General features: G+C 42.3%; 1 protein-coding gene across 1 annotated transcript in view; it reads left to right on the top strand.

Moving 5' to 3' along the window:
• The window catches only part of LOC132398007 (short transient receptor potential channel 5-like), a 128,827-nt gene that overhangs the window by 42,308 nt on the left and 62,084 nt on the right, over positions 1-24,435 (top strand). Inside the window, exons 3-5 of the mRNA XM_059976890.1 lie at positions 6,587-7,108; positions 14,220-14,556; positions 17,155-17,294. Of these exons, the coding sequence (XP_059832873.1) occupies positions 6,587-7,108; positions 14,220-14,556; positions 17,155-17,294 (999 nt within the window). The remainder of the gene's footprint in view (positions 1-6,586; positions 7,109-14,219; positions 14,557-17,154; positions 17,295-24,435) is intronic.

The following is a 24,435-nucleotide window of genomic DNA, read 5'->3' as shown; positions in this document are numbered from 1 at the left end:
GGCTACCCCAAGAAAGAACATCCCTCTCAACAATGTGTAAAGGGGTCTCCTTGTTAGTTACTAATTTTTGGAATTCCCTCCAACAGCTGTACTCTTTCCTCTTTTCTCCTCTCCTCCCCTCACCTTCCTATTTGACTTCACCCCTTCCTTTCCAGTCCTGATGGAGCATCTTGGCCCAAAACGTCGACTGTTTACTCTTTTCCATAGATGCTGCCTGGCCGGCTGAGTTCCTCAGCAGATTCTGTGTGTTGCCTTGGATTTCCAGCATCTGCAGATTTCGCCTGTTTCTCCCTCCCTTAACACTTCTCGAAATTTCTACCTATGTAATCAAGCATATGGTCATGTGCTCTAATAAGTCAAAATGTAGCCAGCTACCAAGGGTTGTAGATGACTTTCCTGTGAACTGCCTTGGTGAACTTCACAACTTCAACAGAGTGCATAATATAAGCTGGTGTTGAAATAGTTATTTAGTGCATCAGTTTGTCAGAGAGAAATAATTTGCCTCTAATGTTTCCTTGTTAAACTTGGGACAATCCGGTTGTCTAGAATAGAAATATTTGAAACATCTCTGAAGTAAAATATCAATTAATTGAGAATTGTGGTCACAATTTTGGCATGGCAATTGCTTAATTAGGGTTTCAAATGACTTAAAGCTTATTCAGAGTAGCCAACATCACATAAGGCTTTCATCATATAAACCTGGGTTAATTTTTAGTATCCAGAGGTAAAATGATAATTTGCCATAGTCGGCTGGTGTGGTATACTGCGTCCGGTGCTCCCAGTGTGGCCTTTTATATATTGATGAGACCCGACGCAGACTGGGAGACCATTTCGCTGAACACCTATGCTCGGTCCGCCAGAGAAAGCAGGATCTCCCAGTGGCCACACATTTTAATTCCACGTCCCATTCCCATTCTGATATGTCTATCCATGGTCTCCTCTACTATCAAGATGAATCCACACTCAGGTTGGAAGAACAACACCTTATATACCGGCTGGGTAGCCTCCAACCTGATGGCATGAACATTGACTTCTCTAACTTCTGTTAATGCCCCTCCTCCCCTTCTTACCCCATCCCTGACATATTTAGTTGTTCGTGGGTTTTTTTCTCTCTCTCTGCCCATCACTCTGCATGTTCTCCATCTCCCTCTGGTGCTTCCCCCCCCCCCCTTTCTTTCTCCCGAGGCCTCCCGTCCCATGATCCTTTCCCTTCTCCAGCTCTGTATCACTTTCGCCGATCACCTTTCCAGCTCTTAGCTTCATCCCACCCCCTCCAGTCTTCTATCATTTCACATTTCCCCCTCCCCGCCCCTACCTTCAAATCTCTTAGTATCTCTCCTTTCAGTTAGTCCTGATGAAGGGTCTCGGCCCGAAACGTCGACAGTGCTTCTCCTTATAGATGCTGCCTGGCCTGCTCTGTTCCAACAGCATTTTGTGTGTGTTATTTGCCACATGTAATCATTTGTCTGTTATGGGGAACAAATTTTATCTGAGAAGATGGATTTGGTTGCATCTCCCTGAACATATGTAAGGAGTGGTTTAGCTCCACCATGAAGAGGATTAGTTAGGAATATGGCATATGGTCCTTGCAACCTGCTGCTAGAAAAAAGTCACATTCAAATCAATATTGAAAATATGTGTGAATATATTCCCATTGTAAAAATTCTGTATGTCAGTAAGAAGAAAATTGTAGCAAATCGTTTGAATTACTACAGTGAAGGTTATTGTTATCAGTTCAATTTTCTAGTTGATTTATCTGCAGTGTCTCCTTCATGCTCTTCAGAAAGCTTATCATCAATTTCCCCATTGATGGCATATGTCTAGACTTGGCAGGATGTGATTTTTATCAGTAAGCATCAAGAAATGTTGATATCACTTCACATTCACAGATCAATGAAAAATATTTCCATCTTTAATCATCCAAATACACCAACAGACAAACCTTCTTCTCTTATAACTATAATGCAACTGCTAAATGAAGAAGATGATTTAAAACAATTAAATTTGTGTACTAGACTTATGCATATCCATTATTTATATATTGACAGTGGTTATAAAAAGCTCTGAACGACATAACAGCTCATAAACCGTATGCTGCCATTATTCTGTGTGGAACTGAAAACTCATAAAAATTGAAATGCATGCTAAAAAATAAACTTTGATTTCATCAGCTGAACATAATTTTTTTAATTGCCAAATGTGATTTTCATATGTGGAATCTCTGAGGATCCACTATTCATGAGCACTTGTAGATGATCCCATGTGTTTTGCTATTTAGAGCACCTAACATTGACTGGATGTAATCTTCTAAGTTTTATCACATGATGAATCCTAACTCAAGTTGCCCCTCCCTACACTCATGTTGGAAAATCCATCAAGTTCACACAGTCTTCCCCTATTGGTTTGAAAGGAAATAACTCTTACTTTATTGGATCAAACTTGACTGTTACTGAAAAAGTCTTTGGCCTCAGTAGTTTTATCTATTCATATCACTAAAATGTTAATAAACATAGCAATTTCACTCCATGCCCTAAGTTTTTTTTTTGTTTCAGATCCCAAAGTTAACCTTTAATGTTTGGAGACTCCAGGACAATTGATGTCTGATAGCACATTATGGGACTCCTTGAAGAGTTTGCATTCATCCAGAAATTCAGATTTCATTTGTTCAGATGATAAATTTTGATAATTAAACTGGTTTCTACTAGTGCTCAACTAGTGTAGAGGAAAGTAAAGTTTGAGATCAGAGCCCAGTCAACCCAAACAAGTCAATGAACTGTGAAAATGTCAACTTAGAACACAGAACATAAAAAATCTACAAAACAATACAGGCCCTTCGGCCCACAAAGCTATGTCAAACAAGTCCTTACCTGAGAAATTACCTGGGGTTACGCTTAGCCCTCTTTTTTTCTGAGCTTCATATACCTGTCCAGGAGTATCTTAAAAGACCCTATCGTATCCACCTCCACCACCGTCACCGGCAGCCCATTCCACGCACTCACCACTCTCTGTATAAAAAACTCTCCCCTGACATCTCCTCTGTACCTCCTTCCAAGTACCTTAAACCTATGTCTTCTAACGCTCGCCATTTCAGCCCTGGGAAGGAGCCTCTGACTATCCACACGATCAATGCCTCTCATCATTTTATACACCTCTATCAGGTCACCCCTCGTCCTTCGTCGCTCCAAGGAAAAAAGGCCGAGTTCACTCAACCTATTCTCATAAGGCATGCTCCCCAATCCAGGCAACATCCTTGTAAATCTCCTCTGCACCCGTTCTATAGTTTCTACATCCTCCCTGTAGTGAGGCAACCAGAACTGAGCACAGTACTCCAAGTGGGGTCTGACCAGGGTACTATATAGCTGCAACATTACCTCTCAGCTCCTAAACTCAATCCCATTATTGATGAAGGCCAATGCACTGTATGCTTTCTTAACCATAGAGTCAATCAGCTTTGAGCATCCTATGGACTTGGACCCTAAGATCCCTCTGATCCTCCACACTGCCAAAAGTCTTACCATTAATACTATTACCATTAATACTATATTTGACCTACCAAAATGAACCACCTCACACTTATCTAGGTTGAACTCCGTCTGCCACTTCTCAGCCCAGTTTTTCATTCTATCAATGTCCTGCTGTAACCTCTGTCCATAACCACTCTTTGCCTTCTGTGGGCAAGCCAGTTCTGGATCCACAAAGCAATGTCCCATTGCATCCCATGCCTGCTTACGTTCTCAATAAGCCTTGCATGAGGTACCTTGTCAAATGCCTTGCCTAAATCTCTATACATCTACTGCCCTACCTTCATCGATGTGTTTAGTCACATCCTCAAAAAATGTAATCAGGCCCGTAAGGCACGACCTGCCTTTCACAAAGCCATGCTGACTACTCCTAATCATATTATTCCTCTCCAAATGTTCATAAATCCTGCCTGTCAGGATCTTCTCCATCAACATACCAACCTCTGAAGTAAGACTCACTGGTCTATAATTTCCTGGGCTATCTCTACTCCCTTTCTTGAAAAATGGAACAACATCTGCAACCCTCCAATCCCCTGGAACCTCTCTTGTCCCCATTGATGATGCAAAGATCATTGCCAGAGGCTCAGTAATCTCTTCCCTCGCCTCCCACAGTAGCCTGGGGTACATCTCATCCAGTCCTGATAACTTATCCAACTTGATGCTTTCCAAAAGCTCCAGCACATCCTCTTTCTTAATATCTACATGCTCAAGCTTTTCAGTCTGCTGTAAGTCATCCCTACAATCGCCAAGATCCTTTTCTGTAGTGAATACTGAAGCAAAGTATTTATTAAATAACTCTGCTATCTCCTCTGGTTCCATACACACTTTTCCACTGTCACGCTTGATTGGTCTTATTCTCTCACATCTTATCCTCTTGCTCTTCACATACTTGTAGAATGCCTTAGGATTTTCCTTAATCCCATCCGTCAAGGCCTTCTCATGACGCTTTCTGGCTCTCCTAATTCTTTCTTAAGCTCATTCCTGCTAGACTTAAAATCTTCTAGATCTCTATCATTACCTAGCTTTTTGAACCTTTCATAAGCTCTTCTTTTCTTAGGTAACAAGCCAAAGAAGGGATATACCACCTTTTACCCACATGCCTTGTCAACCGTCTACTGCCCCACAGCAGCAAATCCCATCCAGCCATCTCAGATCCCACAATACTAGGCAGAAGTAGTCTCGACCCAGAGTGACTGCAGAAGAAAATTCTCTTAATCCACGTGGTTGTTGACAGTTCCCAAATTTCCAATACCATCTGTTGTTGTATGTTTGTATAAATGGAAGAGTATCTGTACATTTATCTTACCAAATTTCTTAAAAATTAAAAAGATAATGGATCTCCTCTGTGCTTTATCTGTTCTCAGAAAATGTTACTGCTTGAGCTTTTATTTTATTTAGAGATACAACATGATAACGAGCTGCTCTTGTTAGACCCATGTGACCGTTATAACAAGTTTTAGGTCTCCTGAATTTTCTCCAATGCTCTTTTCACAGAACATTACCTAAACCTGTATACAGTATTCAATGCTTCTTTTGATTAATTCCTTTTTTGGAATCTGGCTGTCACTTGCAAGAGTAATTTATTTCCTTTGGGCGAGTGATGGTGACCATTCTTACCATAAATCCAGTGATCTTCTCCTCTGAGACCTAAATATATGCAATTACTGGATCAGGACAATTGCACAAAATTATGACTTTAGATCAACACTTACAGGTAGAAATTAGTCTTCAATGTATGTGCTAATTGTGTGACACATATGGAGGGCAGTCTGCTTCTGAACTTTTGATTCTAGTAGTCAATAACATGAAATTTTGGAAACAGAAAATCTACAAATGATGCTGCATCACTCATTTTGCAAAGAGTATTGTGAAAACATTTATAACCCCTCTTCAGTGAAATAATTTTGACATTGGGAGAGTTGATTTTAATCATTCTCAATTGGGCTATTTTTAATCATTTTAAGGGAATTATTGTTGCAAACACAACAAAAACAAAATGATTATCTTAGTATAAAATAAGGATTTAATTTGTCTTAGTATTAAGAATGAGTTATTTCAATGAAATTGTTTCTGAAAAAAGCAAACCTTTGACATTGATTCGCAGTGATGTCACTAAAGGAGCATTATTGGTTCCAAAATGAGTTCCTAGTTTGATTCTGGGAATGGAGCCGGTTCCATTTTAAGTTTTTGTTATTGTCACATGTACTGAGGTACAGTAAAAAACATTGTTTTGCATGCCATCCATACAAATCATTTCACCCACACGAGGACATTGAGGTAGTAGAAGGGAGAAGCAATAACAGAATGTAGAACTTTGTGTTTGTTACAGAGAAAGTACAATGCAGGCAGACAATAAGACATAAGGCTATGATGAGATAGATTGTGAGTTGAAGAATCCATCTGGTTGTACAAGAGGCCAGGTCAATAGTTTTATAATATCAGGATAGAAACTACCTTTGAGTCTGGTGACACAAACTTTCAGGCGTTTGTATTTTCTACCCAATTGGAGGAGAGAGAAGAGGGAATGTGCAGGGTAGGTGGGATCCTTGATTACGTTGACTGGTTTACCGGGGCAGTGTGTATAGAAAGAGGCCATGGAGATGAAGCTGTTGCTTGTGATGTGCTCATGACTCTCTGTATTTTCTTGAGGCTGTCTCCAGGTGTGTCCACTAACCACCTATTTTATATAATGGTCCTCATTTAATGTGAAAATTGAGATTTTATAGTACAAATTGGACCATGGTTGGTGTTTCAGAAACAAACCGGCCACCTGAAAGGGAGATACCTTCAAAAAAGTTCAGTTATTATTATTGTGGGCCTGAGAGGCAGAGCAATTGTCCTTTGGGCCTCCAACAATAGCCTGGACTACAGAGGTACTATAACCACCTTTCCTAATTGATGGATACCACTTCAAAACAAGAACTGGTGACTGCCCTGTGTACTCCACGATCCAGTATCTCAGAATTCCATATATATTGTTTACAGTCTATAGCATTGCTAAGTTGATTTTTTTTTTGCTTTGATATTTTAAGATTATTGATTAATAATTTTCCTTAACTTGACAGGTTCCTCCTTTACTGATGGATGCCCAGTTCTCTGAGTTCACTCCGGATATTACACCCATAATGCTTGCTGCACACACCAATAATTATGAGATAATAAAACTTTTGGTGCATGGGGGTGTATCCATCCCTCGACCCCACCAAGTGAGGTGCAACTGTGTGGAGTGTGTCTCCAGCACAGAAGTTGACAGCCTTCGTCACTCAAGGTCACGTCTGAATGTCTATCGTGCTCTGGCCAGCCCTTCATTGATAGCATTGTCAAGTGAAGACCCAATCCTCACAGCCTTTCAGTTGGGTTGGGAGCTGAAGGAACTCAGCAAAGTTGAGAACGAGTTCAAGGCTGAATATGAGGAGCTGTCGCAGCAGTGCAAGCTCTTTGCCAAGGACCTTCTGGATCAAGCACGCAGTTCCCGAGAGCTCGAGATTATCCTGAACCACAGAGATGACCAGAGTGATGAACTCGACCCCCAGAAATGCCATGATCTCGCCAAGCTCAAGGTGGCCATCAAGTACCATCAGAAAGAGGTAGGACTTGGACATGAAGCTCTTGTTACAAGTTAGCTTTGGTGTAGCTAGCAACTCCATCTAGGCAGACAAATGTTACCCTGTGGGCTCAGTGTGTGTGTGCTTGTATGTTATTGTGTATGAGTGTGGGTCTGTGTAAGTGTATGTCTCTGTGTGTGTGTGTGTGTGTGTAGTGTGTGTGTCTCTGTGTGTGTGTGTGTGTGTGTGTGTGTGTGTGTGTAGTGTGAGTGTGTGTGTGTGTGTATATGAGTGTGTAGTTTGTGTATATGTATGTGTGAGAGAGAGTGTACTGTATGTGAGCTAGTGCGTGTGTGGATGTGTATGAGTGTGTAGTCTGTGTGTATGTATGTGTGAGAGAGAGTGTACTGTATGTGAGCTAGTGTGTGTGTATGAGCGTGTGTGTGTGTGTGTGTGTGTGGGTGTGTATGCGTGTGAGTGTGTGTGTGTGTATGAGTGTGTAGTTTGTGTGTATGTATGTGTGAGAGAGAGTGTGCTGTATGTGAGCTAGTGTGTATGTGTAGTCTGTGTGTATGTATGTGTGAGAGAGAGTGTACTGTATGTGAGCTAGTGTGTGTGTGTATGAGTGTGTAGTTTGTGTGTATGTATGTGTGAGAGAGAGTGTACTGTATGTGAGCTAGTGTGTGTGTGTGTATGAGTGTGTAGTTTGTGTGTATGTATGTGTGAGAGAGAGTGTACTGTATGTGAGCTAGTGTCTGTGTGAGTGTGTATGAGTTTGAATGTGAGTGTGTGTGTGTGTGTGTATGAGTGTGTAGTTTGTATGTATGTGTGAGAGAGAGTGTGCTGTATGTGAGCTAGTGTGTGTGTGTGTATGAGTGTGTAGTTTGTGTGTATGTATGTGTGAGAGAGAGTGTACTGTATGTGAGCTAGTGTGTGTGTGTGTATGAGTGTGTAGTTTGTGTGTATGTGTGAGAGAGAGTGTACTGTATGTGAGCTAGTGTGTGTGTATGAGTGTGTAGTTTGTATGTATGTGTGAGAGAGAGTGTACTGTATGTGAAATTTTCCTTAAGCTTTTGTCCTTCGATATCTATTTATAGGAAATAATTTCTGTTCAGTAAAGGGGCAGAGAATTTCTAAATTGAATGTGAGGTGATGCGTGAAGCTCACTGTTCCATTTAACCTAATGCAGTTATGTTTAAAATGCAAACTAATTAATCTCTGGTAGTGTAACACATTCTAGTTTAAGATCAGTTGTAATTCTTGGTTGAAGTGGTTTAGAGGGTGGAGGCGAAATGAATTAGAAAGCATGGATCAGTCTCCATTCTAAAGTCAAAAGCAATGCTGAGGGTCTGTGCCTTACCTGAAACCAAGGCAAATGAACAGCAGAAAGGGGACTAGAAACATTGTCCAGGTCTTTTTCCAGGAGGATCTGCATGTGGAAATGCAGGCTCATATAGGTATAAAGCTGCAGAGAGATACAAATCAAAGTCTTAAATGGTTGTAGCTCCATTGACAACTGCAAATGAGTGAGCATGGAATGGAATGGAACTTCTGCATATTTGTAAATGCTGATTGGCCAATACACCCGCAGTATTGCTGTTGCTCCCTTACAAAATAGCCTAACGTTTTTTTAATATTGAGTGAGGAAGGTGCGGTACTTACAGACCTACAGACACCTTGCCTCCTTCTTAGGAAATCTCCCCTTGGATTCCCTCCACCTTTGCAACTAGGTGTCTGCAGAGCTGATTTGTGGTCTGAAAGCAGAGCACTGGCTGCATTTAACCGAAGCCCAAAGTCAGCCTTGGCTGAGCATTGCGGACATTCCATCTGTTTCACGCAACCAAGAGAAGGTGCCAGAGGAAGTGGTTGAGACAGGTACGAGAACAACATCTAAAAGATGTGTTTGGGGATAGGAAAGGTTATTTGGTTATGGGCCAAATCCGTGCAACTGGGAGTATTTTAGATGGACTTTTTAATGGGCTGTCATGAGGTGGGGACAAGGGTCCTGAGAGAGGACCCACAAGCAGGACACAAACACGTCTTTCTTAAGTACAATAAAATAGCATTTATTACTCGCTATGCAGAAGATCGGGAATTCGAGGAGGACAAAGAGGAACACGAACCTCGGACTAGGGGACTAGGGACTTGGATCGCCGCGGACCTGGGACTTGGAAACAGGGAACTGGGATTGCCACGGCCATGACTTGGACCGGGGGAACATGGACAGCCGCAGACCTTGAACTTGGACCCTGGGGACTGGGATCGCCACGCCCCTTGGACTTGGAGACTGGGACCTTGATTCACCGCTGCCAGACACTTGGATACCATGGATCGCTGCAGCCAGAAATGTGGACATCAGAACCCAGGACAAGGAATCTTGAACCAGGACTCCTCCTTCAGCTCAGGCACCGAGCCGGGACTCTTCGAGGAGTAGACACAGACAACGGGCATGAACGTCGAGCCAGGACTCCGCCTTCAGCTCAGGCACCGAGCCGGGACTCTTCTTCGGGGGGTAGACACAGACACTGGGCGTGAACATCGAGCCAGGACTCCGCCTTCAGCTCAGGCACTGAGCCGGGACTCTTCAGAGGGTAGACACGGACAAGGGGCATGAACGTCGAGTCAGGACTCCGCCTTCAGCTCAGGCACCGAGCTGGGTCTCTTTAGAGGGTAGACACGGACAACGGGCATGAACGTCGAGCCAGGACTCCACCTTCAGCTCAGGCACCGAGCTGGGTCTCTTCAGAGGGTAGACACGGACAAGGGGCATGAACGTCGAGTCAGGACTCCGCCTTCAGCTCAGGCACCGAGCTGGGTCTCTTTAGAGGGTAGACACGGACAACGGGCATGAACGTCGAGCCAGGACTCCACCTTCAGCTCAGGCACCGAGCTGGGTCTCTTCAGAGGGTAGACATGGACAAGGGGCATGAACGTTGAGTCAGGACTCTGCCTTCAGCTCAGGCACTAAGCCGGGACTCTTTAGAGGGTAGACACGGACAAGGGGCATGAACATCGAGTCAGGACTACGCCTTCAACTCACCCCTGGTAGATTGACCTTGGCCGGACCCACTCTGGCAACGGAAGGCGAATTGCTGGTACTCCGATGCGGGCTGGATCACTCTGGCTTGTTGTAGCGGTGGTGGCAACTTGCAAAGGCTTCTTAACATTCTCACCCCAAACAGCTAAAGCCAGGGGCTTATAAGCTGCCGGTTCGGGTCGAGAGTAGATTACCTTGATTGCCAAGCTCAAGGGACGCGTGAAACGGAATTAGAAGGGAACAAGGCGTCAATGGTCCAGATCGCAACCTAACTAAATTTAAAGGGGAACTGATCCGGACCACGACATGGGCATGGATGAGTTGAGCCAAAAGGCCTGCTTTCATGCACTCTGTAAGCCTCCATGACTCTAAATATTGATGGGCAAGAAGATCAAACTACTAAAAAGATGCTTCAGGTAAAAGCTAAGTACTTGCACGAGGCAACCAATGCCAGAGCTCCCTGCACGAGGAAAGGGTTAAAGAAGTTGATGAAACTAAAGTAGAATGTTGAAAATATTGGAAAAACCTGCTGAAGGGTCTTGGCTCAAAACATTGACCACTTATTTAATTATCTATTGAGATATGGCAGGGAATAGGCCCTTCCCGCTCTTTGAGTCACACTGCTCAACAATACCCTGATTTAATTTTAGCCTAATCACAGGACAATTTCCAGTGACCAATTAACTTACTAACTGGCACATCTTTGGACCATGAGAGGAAATTGGAGCAGCCGGAGGAAACCCATGTGGTCATGGGGAGATTGTACAAACTCCTTACAGGTAGAGGCAGGAATTGAATCCAGGTCACCTATATTGTAAATTGTTGTGCTAACCACCACACTTACTGTGCTGACCAACTTCCCTCCATAGATGCTATCTGAGTTGCTTCAGCATTTTTGTGTGTTATTCTGGAAAGTTCACGATGCTGGAATCTGGAACAAAGTATATAAAGAAACTAGAAGAACTTAGTGGGCGTCTGTGATGGCTAATGCGTTATTCTTTGGATCATGATGCTGTATCAGGACTGAGAGGGTAGAGGGAGGATATCCAGAGTCTAGGAATTAGAGGCAGAGATGAGACAGAGGTTGTAATGATAGGTGGACCCAGACTGGGTTGTAATGGAGAAAGTTATATATCAGGAATTATTCATATCAATATAACATTTGGGTGAAATTTGACAATGAGGAGGAAATGGAAGCAAAAAAAGAGGTGATCAGCTGAAGGTGAGATACATACAATGGCAGTGTAGCTTGCAGGAGTCTTTCAGCTCCCCCTAGTTACCGATGAGTTACTGGAAGGCGTGGAAAAATGCCCATGTTCAAAAGAAACACAAGGAGATGCCAAACAACCTCAGTCAGGCAGTGTAATCTTTATTCTGGGGAAATAATCATCTCGAAAAAAAAAGAATTGTTAAGAAAAGCCAGCACGAGAGATTAAAGTATTTAGGAAGCTGATTGCACAGTGTTCTGGTGAGGAAGTGTCCAGTACAAGTAGATTAAATGGTCAAACTTGTCGATATGATCACAGTATCGGAAATTTATATTACTTTCACCCCAGTATGATATGGATTATTAAAGGTAAATCTCGTTAGACAACCTGATTTAATAAGAGCAGTTTGGTGGTGTAATGGTTACCACAGGTTGAGTTCCCCTCATCCTAAAACCTCCAAAATGCACTTTTTGAGTGCTAACATGACGTTGCAAATGGGCAATTCTACAAAGTGCTGGGAAGGTTCCCAGGCAATGCCCAGGCCTCTGCACCCCACAGACAGTTCTGAGAAGTGACCTCACCCATGTGATGAACAGAAGTTGATAAAAAATAGGAAAACCCTGCATAAAGTGAGAAATGAAGATCTCGAAGTGTATTGAAAGAGTGGATTCATCAGTGTCGGAATGAACATATGCTGCTTAATGGTATGCTGATCATGAAACAAGCACAGACAAACTGAAAATCAAAGGTAATTGTGAATATTCATCAGGGTGATTAGAGACATTGAAGAAAAGGTATGGCATTAAGTTTTTAAATATTAGTGGTAATAAAGCATCTGCTGATCATGGAGTAACAGAGAAATTCTTTGTTGAGTCTGCCAAGATCATTACTGATGAAAATCTAACACCAGAACAAGACAACAATGCTGGTTGTTATTATACTTTAACATAAAACTTTTTAAAAAAGCGAAACACGAGAAAGTCTGCTAGAAATCCAAAGCAACACACATTGGAGGAACTCAACAGGTCAGGCAGCATGTGTGGAAACGGATAAACAGTCGACATTTTGGGCAGAGACATGGCATCGTAGGTGGAGCCTGAAAGCCCGCCGTTGTTTGTTGTTGTTCATCAGCTGATTCAGGTATTCGCCCGATGCTGGTGTGTTGCTTTTGGTACCCTGCACACATTATATTTTTGGTATACTAATAATATGTAATAATTTTTACTGTTAAGCACGTATGTGTGATGAACAAATTAAGACAAAGACTGTTTGCCAGTAGTATAGATTCAGAGTTGGAAATGATGGTAATCCCAAACTATCTCATTATATACTGTATTCCAAAATCCTAAAATAACTGAAATCTGAAGCACTCGTGGCCCCAAGCATTTTCAATAAGGGGTATTCAGCTCATACAGCTCTAACAACCTGGGTTCAATTCCACTGCTGCTTGTAAGATGTTCGTACATCCTCACCGTGACTGCGTGATTTCCTCAGGCTGCTCCAGTTTCCTCCTACAGTCCATAGACATACAAGTTAGTAGGCTGGGTGTAATTGAGTGGTGGGGGATCATGGGCCGGAAGGCACTGTAACTCTAAGAAGACTAACTAAAGAGAGAAGATTAATAAAGGGAATGCAGTTAATATTGTTTATGTGATTTTTCAGGAGGTAATTGATGCAGTTCCATTTAAAAGTTAGCAAAGTTAAGGTGCATCGAATTAAAGGACCAGTGGGCAGGAAAGTGGTTCAACGATGGGAAGCAAAGAGTAGTGATAAATGGTAGTTTTTACATTGGAGGAAGATATCTAGATGCATTTCCCAGGGCTTGTTAGGCATATTGATCATCCAGATAATGACGTGCAATGTGAAATTTCCAAATATGCAGGCGACAGAAAGGTTGAAACTATGATAAGTACAATAATGGGCTATAAAGGGATATTTATCCAGTAGCAAAATAGGCAGAAGAAACTTAATACAAAGAAGAGTGAAGTGCTATGTATTGGCAGAGAAAAAAATCAAGACAGAGAGCTTAGATTAAAAGCAATTTAAATGTTGCGTGAAAACACAGGGACCTGAGTATCAGTGTTGAAAATGTCAAGATATATTAAAGGATTGAAAATTTTTAAAAAATGGAATGCTAACCTTCATAAACAGAGGCATAGAGTTCAAATGCAGAGCAGTTATGTTGATCTACTGTATATTAAAAACAAATAGATTAAGTCACAACTGGAGTGTTGCATCCAATTCTGGTCATTGTATTTTAAGAAACACATGATGATATTGTAAATCTTCCAGAAAAGGCTTACTTTGGTTGCAATCTGGTGGTGTTTTAGCGTAAGCTGTTGGAGGTAACAAAAACATGGATAGTGATGCCAAGACCTGTGCAAGGCAATAAAATCTCTCACTTTGCATATAAAATGGTGGAAATCTCTGTAACCTTTATCAGCATGGTGCATCCAGATTGAAGCAATGTAAACGTTGGAGCTGAATTATGAGCACACGTGATGAGACTCCTTGTCTGCCAAAAGCTGGGTTTAGTTTTTACATTGCATTGTGAACTATCCAGGATGTTAGAATCTGGCATAGTCTAGCTGTTAAAATAAACTGCATCGGGATCAGTTCTTAGGAGGGGTAAATTAAATCTCCAAGCTGCAGAGTACTGCAACGTTTAAACGACATGACTTGTGGTGGCACAGCCAGTATTTCTGCAACTGCAAATGACTTCGGTGTTTGCCAAATCCCTTAGCCTGGTGGCACAGCAGCACACCAGTCTACACTAGCTACCTTTATCTCTGCACAATCTGGTTCTTTGGACAGAGAGAAAAAGGAAAAAACATTCTATTGGGGGGGGGGGCTTCATCCTCAGCACTGTGCTTTAAATGGACTCTCACCATTGTCCTTTCCTTCACAGTTTGTCGCTCAGCCTAACTGCCAGCAGCTCCTGGCTACGTTGTGGTATGACGGGTTCCCTGGCTGGCGTCGCCGGCACTGGGCAGTGAAGCTCCTGACCTGCGTTACCATTGGGTTTCTCTTTCCAATGCTATCTGTCGTGTACTTGGTGGCGCCAAAGAGCAGACTGGGACTGTTCATCAAGAACCCTTTTATCAAATTCATTTGCCACACTGGATCCTACCTGACCTTCCTTTTCCTGCTGCTGTTGGCGTCTCAGCACATCGTTAAGACGGATCTTCACATGCAGGGGCCACCACCAACCATTGTGGAGTGGATGATATTGCCATGGGTTTTAGGTAAACCTCTCTTCCTTATTTAGCATCACTTTACATTAGTTCGTGCCACGTGGTGAGATGTCTGGAAAGTGGATTACGGCCATTAGTAATGAAGCTAGATCTGGAGACCAGATGAAAGGAAAGATCATGAATTTGGCTACAATCAAACGTGAATCTGTTTTAGGCCAAAAAATAAATACTAAAATGGCAGATGTGTGGATGGGATCACTGAATTCAGCATATTCCCATCTCTCATCAGTCAGGGTATTGATTATAGGATTTGAGACATTATGTTGCAGTTGTACAAGACATTGGAGTACTATCACATTTTTGTCACCCTATTATTCAGCAGGCTTGTTTAAACCGGAAAGAGTGCGGAGAAGATTTACAAGGCTATTGGCAGGACTAAAAAGCCTGAGTTATAGAAAGAAGTTGGCCAGGCTAGGACTTCAGAAAGACTTGGATATGTACATCGAGGATCTCAGTGGGAAATGGACTAGACACAGGAAATTGGGACTAGTTGGATGGTCAGCACAGATCAGATGGGCCAAATGACCTCTATCTATGCTGTATTGCTCTATGACTCTCTACTATGCCAAAATTAGGGAAGGATATTTACCTTAAAAGGCACACTCCCATTAAATATCATGGTTGTCAGAGATGAGGCATGGACTGTGGAGGGGGAGGAGGAGGACAGTCAAACAAAGAAACATGAATAACTTGATGACATTGACGTTTGAAAAACAAAATGAGATTGATGCCAAGAGGGTGTCTGTGCACTATCTAGAGTCATAGAGAAGTACGGCACAGATGCAGGTCCCTCAGCCCATCTAGTTCAGCTCAGACAGGCCATACAACAGGCCCATTATAAAGAAGGTGGTGGCTATGGTAGTCTCCTCAGGGGAAGAGAATTTCCACTCAACTTAGTGACAGTGAAAGAAATTTCATTCCTCCTCATGGTGTATCAAGTTGATCTCTTTATGTCTGCAGGTGGAGATCTGCACAGGGAAATGGATTTTGGCAGGAGTCTGAGCTCTCTAAGCAAGTTAGAACCATAGAACATTACAGCACAGAAACGGGCCTTTTGGTCCTTCTTGGCTGTGCCGAACCATTTTTCTGCCCAGTCCCACTGACCCGCACCTGGCCGGTATCCCTCCATACACCTCTCATCCATGTGCATGTCCAAGTTTTTCTTAAGTGTCAAAAGTGAGCCCGCATTTACAACTTCATCTGGCAGCTCATTCCACACTCCCACCGCTCTCTGTGTGAAGAAGCCCCCCCCCTTAATGTTCCCTTTAAACTTTTCCCCCTTCACCCTTAACCCATGTCCTCTGGTTTTTTTCTCCCCTAGCCTCAGTGGAAAAAGCCTGCTTGCATTCACTCTATCTATACCCATCATAATTTTATATACCTCTATCAAATCTCCCCTCATTCTTCTACGCTCCAGGAAATAAAGTCCTAACCTATTCAACCTTTCTCTGTAACTCAGTTTCTCAAGTCCTGGCAACATCCTTGTAAACCTTCTCTGCACTCTTTCAACCTTATTAATATCTTTCCTGTAATTCAGTGACCAAAACTGCACACAATACTCCAAATTCTGCCTCACCAATGTCTTATACAACCTCACCATAACATTCCAACTCTTATACTCAATACTCAAAGTCATACAACGTTGACTTGAAGAAATAGAAGAATGGTGTAGCAAGCCATTACTGAAACGGATGTAGAGCTTCATTCCTTTGCAAGATAGAATTAATGCAGGTAGATCTTGAAAGCGGGGCATGGGGGATTATTTAAAGTCTGGCTGAGCTGCCTGACCATTCCTGCTCAACTTGGTAGGAATGAAGGAGAGTGGAACAGGTCACCTGGCTTGCACTGAGAATCATGATTTTGCAGATTCTCGAAGGATCTCTTTCAAAGAGTTTTTTAAATCCCATACTGATGACACTTACCCTTTCTGGTCATTAGTGAAATGAGGCTCTGAATAATGAGCGGGAACATACACCAAAGCATACAGTATATAAGATAAGCAATTAGAATCTTTTCTTAGAGGAATGTTAGGTACTTCGGGATATGAATTACGGTGAGAGGGGAGACATGCAAGGCTAGGTTTCATTCACCCTGAGAGTGAAAGGTGCCTGGAATGTATTGCCAAGGACAGTGGTGGAAGCAGATATAATAATGTGAGATATGAACTTTTAGAGAGGCTCAGGGGTATATGGGGAACAGTGGAATATGGGTCAGGAGAGATTATCTTAATTAGGCATTATATTCTGCATAGACATTTCGGGGAAATGGGCCTGTTCCTTTGTTGTCCTGTTCGGTGATCTGTGTTGTTTGTCCTGTTCCTTTAGAATAATACTAAACCCATTATTGTCACAGTTATACTTAAAATGTATTATTGTTATGCATGTGGATGTCCATGTGAAAGACTACAAAGAATAAGACTGCATCAGAAAATATTTTAAGAAGGCCGAGGAAGGAGAAAAACTGAGAATATTTTAAGATGATGAGTAAATACTGATCTTACATCTGCTAAAAATAAAAATAACATAGAAAACCAGATCAAATGAAGAATTTCAGAAATACAGATAAATAAAACAAATACTTTCTTTTTAGGTTTTATATGGGCTGAGATCAAGGAGATGTGGGATGGTGGTTTTAATGAATACGTGCACGACTGGTGGAACCTGATGGACTTTGCTATGAACTCTTTGTACCTGGCCACCATCTCACTGAAGATTGTTGCCTACGTGAAGGTGAGTAGTCAGCATACTGTACACTTCAACACAGGAATCCCAGTAAGCACCATTAATGAAAACAGGATACATCTTTGGTAGTGATTGTGATGGAAGCAATTTGTGAAATCGGTGTGAAACCCAGGAAGTGTTTGCTACAGCTTTGAACGTGTCGGTTAACCGTGAGCTGCGCCAATAAGGTAAACCCTCATGTAAATTTTCCTTTAAAGAATATCCATTTGAAGGATGAATGGAGGTACCCCGGGGAATGATTGCTCTTGTATACAAGGGAATGGTTGTTCAGAGTCCATGGTTGTTTTGGGTTTAATTGTTCTACATGTAAGCAGGACAAAGCTAACTGAACTTGGAAAAAAATACCTATTGTTATTCACCCTCTTCCCTGGGGAAATTCCATGAGTACTGATTACATTGGATCAATTTCTGGGAGGCAAACCCAGGTTCTAAAAAGGCTTTCTTTTTTCACATATTGTTGGTCTCTTTTATACATAGGGCATGGTTTTCTGTAACATCCTTGTTTTACCGCTCTCTGACCAAGGAGGTGGGGAATAGGGGTGAATTGTGGGTTTGGGGAATATCCACTTCCTGCCCTATTGTTACTTCAAGTAGATTATCAAATCAGATTGCTCATTTATCACCTTTACCAAATTGTTTTCTCTTACCCCCGAGTAAGACCAAACCTTACTAAACACCAGTTCTGGATAGAGCAGATTTATTTGTATCTTGAGCTACATGTTAGGAAATACAGGAGGACAAACCACTGTTGAATCACCCACGTATCTCAGGGTAGTGTACGGTGAATTATATGTACTTCGATAATAAATATAATTTGAATTTTCATTATCTCCAATATGTATGGGCAGTTCATTCAAGTTATTGCTGATTGATACACTTTTAAATTTGGTTTTGTTTAGGAACATTGAAATATTTTAAATGGAATATTATTTACATACTTCGGTTTTGTTTTTTCCTTCTGATCTATCCTTCCCTCTCAGAGTTGTGGTGGCCAATGCATCAATTAGTTTCTTGAACTCTGCTATTGGGATAGCTCAGCAGAATGTGCCTCCAGGTTCTGCTATATCTCAAGCCATCCCAGGTTGCTTCATCCACGATTAGTGTCAGAAAATGAAAGGAGGAAGATTGCTCGAGTCAAAGTCCCAATGTGATACTCCTAATTAGACATAGATTTTTGTATAAAAAGCCTACACATTTACTGGAGAACCTGCTTGAGCAGGTTTTGCTCTGGTAGGGTCTAAAACTTTAAAAGCCGGTTGAAAATATGTACATTCTGCTGATACATACATGATCAGATGCATATATTGCTGAGCAGAAGCTTTTATGCCAAGTAAGATGGGGGGGATCACAAGCAGTGTTTAAGCAATGTCAAACAAATTTCAAACACGCCAGTGAACAATTTTATTACCATAAATTATGGATGGAGTCAACAAAAAGAACTATGATTCTCCTTTCTCAGGCCATCAAATCTTTCCCACAAAAAAAATGCAATGAATTTAAATTTTAATAACAAACTCCAAATAACTTTTGGTCAGGGTGGCGCCTGTGTACAATGCTCCCATTGTTGACGTCTTCTGGATAGACCACAAAACCACCTATTTCTCTTCTTTTATGTCTTTTACTTTTTTTCTCGTCTTGAGTGAGATTCTGGAACTGTTGGAGGCCGTGATTTTCAGTTTGTAGATTGTTTGGGTGTTTCAGCACTCTGCAGTCTCTGAGAGGATTCTGGGAGGCAGAGGCAGCATGTGTGGGCCTCGTGGTGAGAAGGTTGTAGAACGGGTTGCAAGGCCAATGTTCAACTCCATTTCGCCAATTAAAGCTTCCATTGTTCATCAATTAAAGTGATGGAAGAGACTGAAACATCAAATCGAATGCGGAGGGTGAGCACCGGTTGCCTGCCTTTTGATCACTGGTGGGATCGCTCTGCCACTGGAGAGGGGGGACTGCCTTTTGATCACAGGTGGGATCGCTCTGCCACTGGAGAGGGGAAACTGCCTTTTGATCGCTGGTGGGATCACTCTGCCACTGGAGAAGGGAGACTGCCTTTTGATCACTGGTGGGATCACTCTGCTATGGAGAGGGGAAACTGCCTTTTGATCACTGGTGGGATCACTCTGCCACTGGAGAAGGGAGACTGCCTTTTGATCACTGGTGGGATCACTCTGCCACAGAGGGAGGCGAGGCTGCCACTGTACCAGGAGAATGTTACCCAGGTTTTCTGTGTTTTGGATATGGACTTGTACTATGGATTTTTTCCCCAGTCTTACAGTTTTTTTATATTCTGTGTTTTTCACCGGATCTTTCTTGTTTTGTTTTTGTGTGTGGGTGAGAGGGATTTGGGGCTTGATGTGTCTGTTCCATTTTTGTTCATTTTTCCTGAGTGGGGAGGAAGGATCTGGGGGTTGGTGATCATGCTGCCGTTCTTTTCTGTCTTTGTTTCGTGGCTATCTGGAGAAGAAGAATTTCAGAGTTGTATACTTTGATGATAAATGAATCTTTGAACTTTTGAATATTGGGAACACAATATAAGATACTATATGAATATGCTATTTGCTTTTAACAGGCACAGTCCTTGATAGTCACACAAATATACTTCTGTGTTGTGTATGCGCAGTCCTGGTAGTTTCTTACTAAATCCAGAAACTAATATTTTAAGATGCACACAAAATGCCAGTGAAACTCTATGGAGGGGAATAAACAATCAATGTTTTGGGCTTAGACCATTCATTAATATTTTGTGTGCATTGCTCACTATTTCCAGCATCTGCTGTATCTCTTGCGGTTAAAATATTTTAAGAAACTTTCCATTGGTTAATATTTTAATAAGCCAGTAGGCAGTTCAGAATCAGAATCATGTTTGATATCCCTGGCATACATGAAATTCTTTGCTTTGTAGCAGCAGTACAAAGCAATAATAAAAAACTATAAATTATAATAATATATTCAAAACATTAAACTGAGTTTAAAGTTTTATGTATAGTTTTATACTGAGTCTGAGTAGTGCAAACAGAAACCGAAAGAATAAGACTATAAGACCATATGACATGGGAGCAGAATTAGGCCATTCAGCCCATTGAGCCTGCACCACCATTCCTTCATGGCTGGTCCCGGATCGTACTCAAACCTATTTACCTGCCTTTTCGCTATATCGTTTCATGCCCTCACCTATCAGGAAATGATCAACTTCTGCCTTAAATTTACCCACATACCTGGCCTCCACCAGAGTCAGTGTCAGAGCATTCCACAGATTCACTACTCTCTGGCTAAAAAAATTCCTCCTTACCTCTGTTCTGAAAGGTCACCCCTCAAATTTGAGGCTGTGCCCTCTAGTTCTGGATACCAAATGCTCCTCATATGTTCACCCCTTCATTCCCGGAGTCACCTTTTCAAACCTCCTCCAGACTCTCTCCAATGGCAACACATCCTTTCTGAGATATGGGGCCCAAAACTGTTGACAATGCTCCTAAGTACAGCCTGACTTGTGTCATATAAAGCCTCAGCATTATGTCCTTGCTGTTATATTCTACTTCCCTTGAAATAAATGCCTACTTTGCATTTGCCTTCTTTACCACAGACTCAACCTGTAAATTAACCTTCTGGGAGTCTTGCACAAGGACTCCTAAGTCCCTCTGCACCTCTGATGTTTGAACCTTCTCTCCATTTAGATAATGGTCTGCACTATTGTTCTTTTTACCAAAATGCTTTATCATACATTTCCCAACACATATTCCATCTGCCACTTCAATCTCATTGCTTCCTCAGCACTACCTTCCCCTCCACCTATCTCCGTATCATTCACAAACTTTGCCACAGAGCTATCAGTTCCATTATCCAACTCATTGAAAAAGAATGCGAAAAGTAGCGGTCCCAATACTGACCCCTGAGGAACAATGCTAGTCACCAACTGCCAAACAGAAATGGCCCCTTTCATTCCCACTCATTGCCTCCTGCCTGACAGTCATTCATCTATCCATGCCAGTATTTCTTCTGTAACATTATAGGATTCTATCTTGATAAGCAGCCTCATGTGTGGCACCTTATCAAATGCCATTTGAAAATTATCCACTGCCTCTCCTTTGTCCACCCTACTAGTTACTTCCTTGAAGAACTCTAAGAGTGGAGTAACATTTGCAATCTTCCCTTCCTCCAGGACCATGCCAGAATCAAGTGATTCTTGAAAGATCACGACCAATGCATCTTTTATCTCTTCAGCTGTCTCTCTCATGACTCCGGGATGTAGTCCATCTGGTCCAGGTGACATATCCACTTTAAGACCTTTGAGTATGCCAAGCACCTTTGCCTTTGTAATAGAAATTACAGTCACTCCTGCTCCCTGACAGTCACAGACCTCTGGCACACTGCCAGTGTAGACAGTGAAGACAGATACAAAGTACCCATTAAGTTCATCTGCCATTTTTCGGTCCCCCAGTACTACCTCACCAGCATCATTTTCCAGTGTTCCAATATCAACTCTCACCTCCCTTTTACTGTTTATATATTATCCTGCTTTATATTATTGGCTAGTTTGCCCTCATATTTCATCTTTTCTGTTCTTCCAGATTTTTAGTTGCCTTTTGATGGAATTTAAAAGCTTCCCAATCATCCAATTTCCCACTCACTTCTGCTACCTTATATACCCTTATATAAAGTCAAGGGACTTTTATGCAGCACTTAATTTCCCTTGTCAGCCACGTTTGACTAGCCCTGCCATTTGAGAACTTCTTCCTCTGTGGGATATATCTATCCTGTGCCTTGTGAATTATTCCTAGAAACTTTAGCCATCTCTGTTCTGTTGTCATCCCTGCCAGTAACTTCCTCTAATCCACCTGGGCAAGCTCCTCTCTCATGCCACTGTAATTCCCTTTATTCCACTGCAATGCTGATACGTGTGACTTATGCTTCTCCCTCTCAAATTGCAGTATGAATTCAACATAAGTGATCACTGCCTCCTAATGGTTCCTTTACATTAAGCTCCCTAATATGATCTTGGTTATCACACAACACCCAGTCTAAGAAAGCCTTTCCTCAAGTAGGTTCAAGTACAAGCTGCTCTAAAAAGCAATCAACAAATTCCCTCTTTTGTGATACAACACCAACCTGATTTTCCCAATTCCTTTGCATTTTAAAGAACCCCTTTACAATTGTGCCATTACCCCTATTACATGTCTTTTCCAACTCCTTTTGCAATCTCAACCCCACATCTTGGCTACTATTTGGAGCCCTATATATTATTCCCATAATCGCTGTTTTTAACCCTTACAGTTTTTTTAACTCCACCCACAAAGATTTAGCATCCTCTGAATGAGAAAAGAAATAGTGACATAGTGTATGTGGGTTCACTGTCCGTTCAGATATCTGATGGCGCAGGGGAAAAAGCTGTTCCTGAAACATTGAATGTGTATATTCAGGCTTCTGCACCTCCTCCTTGATGGTAGCCTTGCAAAAGGTGCATGTCATGAGTACTGGAGGTTCTTAATGATGGTTGCTGCCTTTTGGAGGCATTGCCTTTTGAAGATGTCCTCACCGCTGGGGAAGCTAGTGCTCCTGATGAAACTGGCTGAGTTTACAACTTTCAGCAGCTTTTTCTGATATGTGCAGTGGCCCCTCCATACCAGATGGTGATGTAACCAGTTAGAATGCTCTCTCTGGTACATCTGTTAAATTTGTGAGTTTCATTGGTGCCATACCAAGCCTTCTCAAGCTTCTAATGAAATATAGCTGCTGTCGTAACTTCTTTGTAATTTTGAGCCCTGGATAGATCTTCAGAGATGCTAACATCCAGGAACTTGAAGCTGCTCACCCTTTCCACCGCTGATCGCTCTATGAGGACTGGTGTTTGTTTCCTCGACTTCTCCTTCCTGAAGTCTACAATCAATTCCTTGGTCTTTGAAATTGAGTACGAGGTTGTTCTTCTGTTACCACTCCACCAGCTGATCCATTTTGCTTCTGTACACCTCCTCATCACCATCTGAAATTCTGCCAACAATAGTTGTGTCATAGGCAAATTTATAGATGGCATGTGAGCTGTGCTTAGCGACCCAGTCGTGGGAGTAGAGAGAGTAGAGCAGTGAGCTAAGCACTTATCCTTGTGATGCTCCAGTGTTGATTGTCAGCAAGGGGGAGATGTTATTTCGGATCTGCACTGACAGTGGTTTCTGGGTGAGGAACTCAAGGTTCCAGTTGCAGAGGGAGGTACAGATGTCCAGATTTTGGAGTTTGCTGATTAAAACTGAGGGTCTGATGGTGTTCAACACTGAGTTGTAATCAATAAATTACAGCTGATGCAGGTATTGCCATAAAGACATTGAAAGGTTGTGTGTTCATTGCCAACAGTACCAGATGACCCACTATAGGGAAGCAACAGTAATTAGCTCCCTGGCACTGACTCTGCCCTGTGGCTCAGAAGGGAAGGTGGAGAAGAGGAGTGTAACAGTGATAGGGGATTCCATAATTAGCGGAGCAGAAAGCAGATTCTGTAGACGTGAAAGCGACAGGTAGATGACATGTTGCCTCCCAGGTGCCAGGGTCAGGATATCTTGGATCAGGTCCTCGGTGTTCAAGAACAGCCAGAAGTTATGGTACGCATTGGTACCAATGACATAGGTAGGAAAAGGAAGAGGGTTCTGAGGACAGAATTTAAAGTGCTGGGTAGAAATCTAGAAAGCAGGACCTCCAGGGTAGTAATCTCATGATTGCAGCCTGTGCCACGCACCAGTGAGGGTAAGGGTAGGATGATTTGGCAGATGAATGCATGGCTGAAGAATTGGTGCAGGGGGAAGAATTTCAGATTTCTGGATCATTGAGCTCACCCCTGGGGAAGGTATGACATGAGCAAAAAGGAGAGGTTACACCTGAACCTGGGGGGTAGGGGGGGACCAATATCCTTGTGGGTAGGTTTGCTAGAGTTGTTTAAATTAATTTTGCAGGGGTACGGGAACCGAAGTGATAGGGCTGAGGATGGGGCTGTTGGTATACAACTAAGTGCAGTGTATAATGAGACTGTGAGGAAGGACAGGCAGATGATAGGGCAAAATTACAGTCACTGGGGTGAGTTAAAGTGTAACAAGCAGTCAAAATCAAAAATGGTGATGCATACAGGACTGAGTGTGTTATATTTGAACACAAGCAG

Source organism: Hypanus sabinus, chromosome 8, assembly GCF_030144855.1.
Source record: "Hypanus sabinus isolate sHypSab1 chromosome 8, sHypSab1.hap1, whole genome shotgun sequence".
Taxonomy (NCBI): Eukaryota; Metazoa; Chordata; class Chondrichthyes; order Myliobatiformes; family Dasyatidae; genus Hypanus; species Hypanus sabinus.
Note: the sequence above shows the minus strand (reverse complement) of the source record. Positions and strands in the feature narration are given on the sequence as shown.